The sequence below is a fragment of the Vigna umbellata genome, chromosome 5 (genome assembly GCF_029865625.1).
Source record: "Vigna umbellata cultivar VRB3 chromosome 5, Vumbellata_1.0, whole genome shotgun sequence".
Classification (NCBI taxonomy): Eukaryota; Viridiplantae; Streptophyta; class Magnoliopsida; order Fabales; family Fabaceae; genus Vigna; species Vigna umbellata.
The window spans coordinates 67,001,542-67,009,916 of NC_142169.1; the positions used below are offsets into that span (position 1 = coordinate 67,001,542).

The following is an 8,375-nucleotide window of genomic DNA, read 5'->3' on the forward strand; positions in this document are numbered from 1 at the left end:
TTTATTTTTTTTTATAAAATTCCTTTTTCAACATTTTCATGTAGATTATTTTCATCAATTAAAAAAATATTAAAAACAAGTCACATTTTAATTTCCATTAATTTTAATCAATCATATTCTAATTCAAAATAATTTCATTAATTGAGATATTTTTCAGCTAAACTAATCACTCACATCTTATTTTAACTTAAATGCAACCAATCACATTTTATTTTAAATTAATTTCATCACTTATTTTTATTGTAATTAATAAATCATATTTTATTTTAAATTAATTTAAACTATTTAAATTTTATTTTAAATCAATTTTAACCAAAAAATATAAAATTATAATTTTCCAATTTTATCAATTAAAATATTTTTTTTCCGCAAATCCTTTACGCAATTTATAAATTTTCTTTCATTTATCTTTACTTTTCACTTAATACATATAACATTACTTTCCATTCTCTTTCCCCTCATTAATTTCTATCATTTTCCACTATCTCTCTCAATATTACTTACCTCAAAAAACAAACTCACACTTAATTGAATCAAAATTGATAATTTGATATACACAAAATTTTCACATTCATTTTACACTATTTTATAATTACTTTATCTATTATACTAATATCTAGGTAGAGACAAATCAAGCTTGAACTTTTATCTATTATTTTTTTTTTCTAGCAAGGTCATCAACTAATTTTATATTTAGTACTTCTTGGGTGGTCCCGATCATCACCATCTTTAATTTTCTTTTAATATTTCTTTGGTGGTCCAATTCATCACTTTAACTAGGATTGAGAACTATTAGTATGATTGTTCCGACAGAAAATTAATTGAGGGGACATCAACTTCTGAATTTGGACTTTAGATGGTTAGTTATTTAATCCTCAGGGCACCTCTTTTTTTTTTTTTTTTTTTGCATGTTAAATCATAATAATTTCAGATGACAAGGAGTTGCCAAGTCGATGTAGATATAAGGTGTCTCATGAAGGAGAACATGTTTTCGAATTTCATCTTCTGATAGCCATGGTGACCAGTATCAGATTTCATTGACAAGTTCAAGGGTCCATTGTATAGCGAAAATCTTGCGGATGGATGATTTGCACAACGTATATTGTATGCGTATCTACAATTTACAATGCAACCATATTTGTCAATGCTATATCTAATCGTACTGGAACTATCTTAGCCACATGTTTTATATCAAACAAGCGACATTAAATAAACTGTCAATTTTATTTTATTTTTGTGTATTTCTGCTACTGTTGCAATAATGGCGCGCAGGGGCCGTAACTCAATAAACAGTTACTTTGAATACTCAATTCATTGCCACAGAGCTTTTGTTTTTATATGCAGTATGAAACTTGCCTATCCAATCATTCACATGTTTATTTTGATTCACAATATATAGAGCAACAAGTCTTGATAACCACACCAGCCAACTACAACTTCTTTAGTATTGTCCTGGTTTCCTGGGGCACAGCCTAACCTCTATTGCTTGAGCAATTCCTCTGCTTAGATATGGCTTGTGAAACCAACACATGGTTGGTTGTGTTTTTTCTTTTCTTGGCTGCAAACTGCATGCAACACTGTGCCCTTGGGGTGTCCCAAGTGCCTTGTCTTTTTATCTTCGGGGACTCCATGTCTGACAGTGGAAACAACAACCAACTTCCAACCACTACAAAATCTAATTACAAACCTTATGGGGTGGACTTTCCATTAGGACCAACTGGAAGATTTACCAATGGCCGAACAGAAATTGACATAATCAGTAACATTTCTCTATACTTATCAACACCTCTAATCTCTCTCTCATTTCCCCCTTAAACTATTTACCATTCTGTTTTGCATTTAAAGGCTTTAATATCAAATCTCGCTATTTAATTAGTATGCACTACATTGTATTCACTCAGCGATTTCTTAACGGTGCAGAAAGAATTAAAACCATGTTTATTTTTAAAGCAATGAGTCTTTTTTCTTACCCTGTGCACTTTGTCGAAGCTCACACTATCAGAGTCCACATATGTAGGTCAGTTTCTGGAATTTGAGAATTTCATACCACCCTTTGCAAACACTAGCGGATCAGACATACTCAAAGGTGTGAACTATGCATCGGGTGGAGCTGGAATACGCAGCGAAACCGGCTCGCATACGGTATAATTTTCATGTTTCTCACGATCTTCAATTTCTCTTGGTGAGTTCTTGTGTTACAATTTTCATGCATGCTACTAAACTAGTTCAAATACAGGGTGGTTCTATCAGCTTGCGATCACAGCTAGCAAATCACAGTGTCATAGTTTCTGAAATTGCTACCAGACTCGGAAGTCCTGACTTGGCTCAAGAATACCTTGAAAAATGCTTGTATTATGTGAACATAGGTAGCAATGATTACATGGCGAATTACTTCCTTCCCCAGTTCTACCCAACAAGCAGCATGTATACTGTTGAGCAGTATACAGAAGTTCTGATCGAAGAGTTATCTCAGCATTTTCAGGTATCCATTAATTGAAGTTGTGTGTTTCAGAAATGATTAGAACATGAATAAATGTAGATCCTATTATGGTCAGGCTTTACATGAACTTGGAGCGAGAAAGTATGCGTCGGCAGGGTTGGGCCTTATAGGATGCACTCTTGGTATCGTGGCTTCTTATGGGACAAATGAATCTTGTGTTGAAGAGCAGAACACTGCTGCATACCAGTTTAATAACAAGCTTAAAGCTCTCGTGGATAAATTCAATTACGGATTCTCTGCCGATTCCAAGTTCATCTTTCTGGATACTCAAGCATTGGCCATTTACCTTCGTGATAAAAATGGTACTTGGTTTGGTTTTGTTATTCAAAGAAATTTTTTGTCTTTAACTATGAGATAAGCATATACATATTCCATGTGTCACAGGTTTTGAGTTTCCAGAATCTCCTTGCTGCGAACCAGGGTTAACAGGGGAGTGCATTCCTGATGGAAAGCCGTGCTATAATCGGAATGATTATGTGTTTTGGGATGCATTCCACACCACTGAAAAATGGAACCTACTCAATGCATTAACAAATTATAATTCTACCTCTACTTCAGACTTCACTTATCCAATGGATATCAAGCACCTTGTTCACTATGAAATTAAAATGGAATTGGATCTCACTGATGACTCCACTTCACAACTTAGTGCCACTGAATAAGCTCTCGTTATCATGTACTACTGAATAAAATGGCTGTCATGAATGCAGCATAGTTCTTCTTGTTTCTGTGTAATGCAATTCTAAATCAAGGATGTAATATATAATTTGCAAAACTAATGAATAACGAGTTTATCATTCTACAACCAAACTCACAATATATAAGATGTAGTTCATAACCGAATAAATGGAACAATTTGTGATGGAGATCAAGTGAGTAAAAGTTGTGTGATTCATTCAAACAGTAATTAATGAGGAAACTTTGCAAATAAGTGAGAAAAAAATTGTAAACTATTTTTATTATAACTAATAGCAATAATAATAAATACATAAATAAAAAGGTGACATTTCTTTTAGGATGATGATATATGATCATCACATTTTCTATTCTGTATTTATCCAAATTCAATAAAATTGTATTTTTATTTCAAAATATAAAATAATTTGAAATCAATTAAGTAGAATAGTAAAAATATTATTTTTTATTAGGTATATTAAAGGTGTAGAAAAATTGAAGAAGTGTACATCTCATTTTTTATTATTAATCTTACAGTGACAAAGATGAGCTAAGATAAATGTGACAAATATAATGAATAAAATTAAAAACAAATGCATAGATATTTTTATAGAGTTATGCGATCTTGAATTTTTTATTTATTGATAAGAGGATACATAATAGTTGAGATTATCTTTGTGATGCAAAAATATGTTCAGAAAAATAACGTAAGTTGTTTTCTAATAATATATTAGAAAAAGATATTTTCACAATTATCATTTGATAATTCTCTGAGAGTGAAAGATAATTCTGTAATTATATTATTTAGATTGAGTGAAATACATAAGAGATGTTGAACCGATTTTGATATTGATGAAAGATAAGGAAATATTACAATTATACTAACAAGAAATCATTGTTTCAGGAGGGATCAGTTTGAAACAAGAGCGACATATTGAAATGTCGTTGTTGTTAGGTATTTTATAATAAAAAACACTTCAGTTCCAGACATCTTTTGAGCACCGACAAATGTTTGATGGAAGAAAACATTGTGGGGTTGAGGAAATCAATGGAGGCGAAGGGATTTTTTAAGTCCAGATTCTTAGTTGTACTAAGTTCTATAAATATCTATTTCATTCTCATAAGTTGCTTCTTCTTCTCTATTTTTTAATGTAAAATTAAATAAAGTTAAATCAACTAAGCAGCCTGAGAAATTACTTTACTCGCAAACTAGGTTAAAATGACCATGAGGAAAAGGTCAACGACGAGAACCACCAATGCACATCAACAATAACATGTCGATATTATCGATGACGAGTGAGAAAAGAGAAAACAAAGACGACGCAGCAAATCCTAGACACGTGATTTTGTTATTTTGTGCTTTTCTCATTTTATTTTTTTATTTATTTTTTTTATCCGTTTGTGACGTGGTTTTTGTATGTTTATGATTTTTCTAGATTTAATTTTAACGTAATTTTGTTCACCATCTTTTGATTCGTTTGACACTTTTATGTTTTGTTTCAATTGTTCCTGGTCTTCTTCGTCGGAACTGAAAAGGAAATAAAATAGTATATTTTATTTATAAGAAACAATTGCTTTAACAAGTAACTAATTTTTTTAAGCAACTTATGAATCTATAAATCTGCCAGGGAAAGAATTTGTTAAAGAAATACAAAATTAATAAAATTTGAATTCAATTCATATAACAGATCAATATTATTTTTAATTCAAAATCTTAAAATAATGATTTTTTTTTATAATTTCTCATTTTATAATGAATTTCCTTATATAAACATGTTATTTCTTCCAAAGAGTACCTTGAAACAACTTCAAAATAATTTGTGAGCATGTAATAATTATCTTTTTGTTGAAAATACTTTAAAACGTTGCAATAGAAAAGAAAAAAAATATTACAGTGCACATAATACTAACATGTTTTATGTATTTTCATTTTCTTTTTTATTATTAGAGTTAGGGTTAACAACTAAATTTTAAATTTAACTTAATTTTATAAAACTAACATATAAAATCAACATCTGAACTCGTCTTATCTCTGGTTAAGGTCAGATCTCTAACAGATGATTTCTTATAAAATTTGTTTTTTATACTCAAAAGCCTCATCTTTTAGAAAAAGTTGAAATGAAAGAGAATTTATATACAATATTTTTAATCCATTACAGTATTTTTTTTAAAGATAATATTGTTCCAGAATAATACTTATGCTTTAAGCCCGGATATGAACGTTGCAATAATTGAGTGTTTTATATGTGCAGCAAGTTGAGGGTTGACGTAACATATTTTAAACCAATAATGAATGCCTTGATAACCCCGCTTCCATCATACCTACTTTTCTTGTTCTCTGTTCATGTTCCTCATTTCCTGGAGCATAACCTAATCTCTTTTTCCTCGTCAATTCCTCTGCTTTGGGATGGCTTGTGAAACCGACATATGGTTGGTTATGCTTCTTCTTTTCTTGGCTGCTAACTGCATTCAACTTGGTGTCCATGGGGTGTCCCAAGTGCCTTGCCTTTTTATACTTGGGGACTCTTTATCTGATAGTGGAAACAACAATCATCTTCCAACCTCTGCAAAATCCAATTACAGACCATATGGCATCGACTTCCCCACTGGACCAACTGGAAGATTTACCAATGGCCGGACAGAAATTGACATAATCAGTAAGGGTTGTTTGGTTACACTTTTTCAAAGCTGTTTTTAGTTTTTGAATGAAAAAAAAATGAACTTTTCTTTACATTTATAAAGACTATTGAGCATTTAAGGTTGCAAACATAAATTTTAAAATTCTTTAGTAGTACTAACAGAATAAAAACTGTATTTGTCACAGACTAAAGTTCTATAATTGCAGCTCAGCTTCTGGGATTTGAGAATTTCATCCCACCCTTTGCAAACACCAGTGGTTCAGACATACTTGAAGGTGTGAACTATGCATCGGGTGGAGCTGGAATACGCAACGAAACCGGATCACATTTAGTACTAATCAAAGAACCGAATTCTTTCTAGTTTGCTCAAATTCTTCAATTAGTTTATGGTGGAGTGATTGTGTAACAATTCTCATGCATGCTACCGCATTAACGCAATGCAATGCAGGGCGGTTCTATCAGCTTGGGATTACAGTTAGCAAATCACAGAGTCATAGTTTCTGAAATTGCAACCAGATTTAGAAGTCCAGACTTTGCTCGACAATATCTTGAAAAATGCTTGTATTATGTGAACATAGGCAGCAATGATTACATGGGAAACTACTTCAATCCTCAGTTCTACCCAACAAGCCGAATTTATAGCCTTGAGCAGTATGCACAAGCTCTAATTGAAGAGTTATCTCTGAATTTACTGGTATCCATTAAAATTTTCTTTTTCACAAATGATTGTAATATGAATTATAAATCTTGTCATGATACTAATCATATATTTGTTTTTGTATTGTAAGTATTGAATGGTTTTATGTTTCTAAAGACATTAAATGCTTTAACTTTCTCATTTAATACTTTTTTATAGAGAAATTGTCCCAAACACCGATTGAATATGTAAAATTTTAAAAATCTTATCTTCCTTTAGTTTTTATAGGTTGATAGTATAAAATTTTACTCTAACAAGACATAGAAACTGAACTTTGTTTCGTACAAAGTATCTATAAGGTTTATAGGAGGATGTAGTTATATTATGGAATAATAGCTGTAGCATTTCAGTTGAAGTACACCATGCATGATATGATGATTGAGCTGGGAAATTTGATTTTATGGACAGGCTTTACATGACCTTGGAGCAAGAAAGTACGTGTTGAATGGTTTAGGCCTTTTCGGATGCACTCCAAGTGTGATGCATTCTCATGGGACAAATGGATCTTGTGTTGAAGAGCAGAATGCTGCTGCACTCGATTTCAATAACAAGCTTAAAGCTCTTGTGGATCAATTCAATAACAGATTCTCTGCTAATTCCAAATTCATCACGATACACATGGCACCAAAGGGCAATGCACATGGTAATAAACTTGGTTTTCGTATTGTTCAATCCACATTTCCAAATTAAAAGCAATGTATTGCCTTTGGCTGCAGTGCATGCAGTATAATATATTCTGACCTTAATCTTGATTCCTAAACAATATGGAATTATTTTGATGTATGGGAATAATATATAACCATATATAGTCCATGTGTCTCAGGGTTTTTGGTTTCTGATGCTGCTTGCTGCCCATTGGGGTGTATTCCTGATCAAAAGCCGTGCAATAATAGGAGTGAATATGTGTTTTGGGATGACGTCCATCCAACTGAGGCATGGAACCTACTCAATGCAATCCCAGCTTATGATTCTATCATTGATCCAGCTTTCGTTTATCCAATGGATATCAAACACCTTGTTGACTGGGAAGCTAAGAGGGTATTGGAGTTTACAAATGGGGCAACTTCACAGCTCAGTGTCACTGAATAAGTTCTGGTTATCATGTACTTATTCATAAGGAGCTGAATTGCTTCTGAGTTGAGTATGTATGAATGGCCTGCTACTTAATTGAGTGACAAAGTGGATTTAATCAAGTGATTAAATTGCTTATCCTCTGCCTCAGATTTTATCCAATTCATAGAATAAACTAAACTTTTGTTCTTCAAGCATCGTTCTTTTTCCTACTTAACCTTTCAAGTTATTGAGAAGTCTTTAAAGTTCTGACATTCATTCTGTTAGCCCCTTCCTATCCTTTATCTAAGTGACTACCCTACTGATTTTTTTTTTTCTGTAAAAAATTATCAATTTGGTCCTTTAGAATTAAAAGCAACACTTGGCACTAGTGCCCTACTTCGTAGCATTCTGTCTGAGAGAAAAGAGATTGATTAACTCAAGAATTTATGTTTTTGTAACAAGTTAATGTATGTTCTATTATTTGACTTTTCTTAATTGTTTTACACAAGATGCACGAACGAGTGAAATTTTGAAATAGAACTTCTTTCAATGAAGGATAACATTCGAATATTCAAGATGGATCATTTATCAGAATAGTTTGTTATTATTGTGGTAAACTTTTATATCTGCTTCTGTGAAAGTTTTACTTTCAGCATACTTGGTCATTGGTTTCTACTTTTCGTCTTCACAATGGTTGAAATTTGAAGACTGTGTTAAGTTTAGGTCTGAGAATTATTCAAGATATCTACTCATGTTTAAACTAATCATCCTTTAAAATAGTTTCATTTGAAGGGTATGATGAGATAGATAT

General features: G+C 31.9%; 2 protein-coding genes across 2 annotated transcripts; both read left to right on the top strand.

The window, feature by feature from the left end:
• Positions 1-1,409: 1,409 nt before the first annotated feature.
• On the top strand, positions 1,410-3,310 carry LOC124825924 (GDSL esterase/lipase At1g29670-like). Its single transcript, XM_047298668.2, has 5 exons — positions 1,410-1,759; positions 2,018-2,142; positions 2,237-2,482; positions 2,556-2,802; positions 2,885-3,310. Exons 1-5 carry the CDS (start codon positions 1,510-1,512, stop codon positions 3,160-3,162), a joined length of 1,146 nt encoding a protein of 381 aa, XP_047154624.1. The 5' UTR covers positions 1,410-1,509; the 3' UTR covers positions 3,163-3,310.
• Positions 3,311-5,451: 2,141 nt separating this feature from the next.
• LOC124825979 (GDSL esterase/lipase At1g29670-like) lies at positions 5,452-7,952 on the top strand. The gene is made up of 5 exons (XM_047298739.2): positions 5,452-5,832; positions 6,021-6,145; positions 6,263-6,508; positions 6,920-7,154; positions 7,335-7,952. The coding sequence occupies exons 1-5, from the start codon at positions 5,583-5,585 to the stop codon at positions 7,598-7,600; spliced, it is 1,122 nt and encodes a 373-aa protein (XP_047154695.2). The 5' UTR covers positions 5,452-5,582; the 3' UTR covers positions 7,601-7,952.
• Positions 7,953-8,375: the final 423 nt, after the last annotated feature.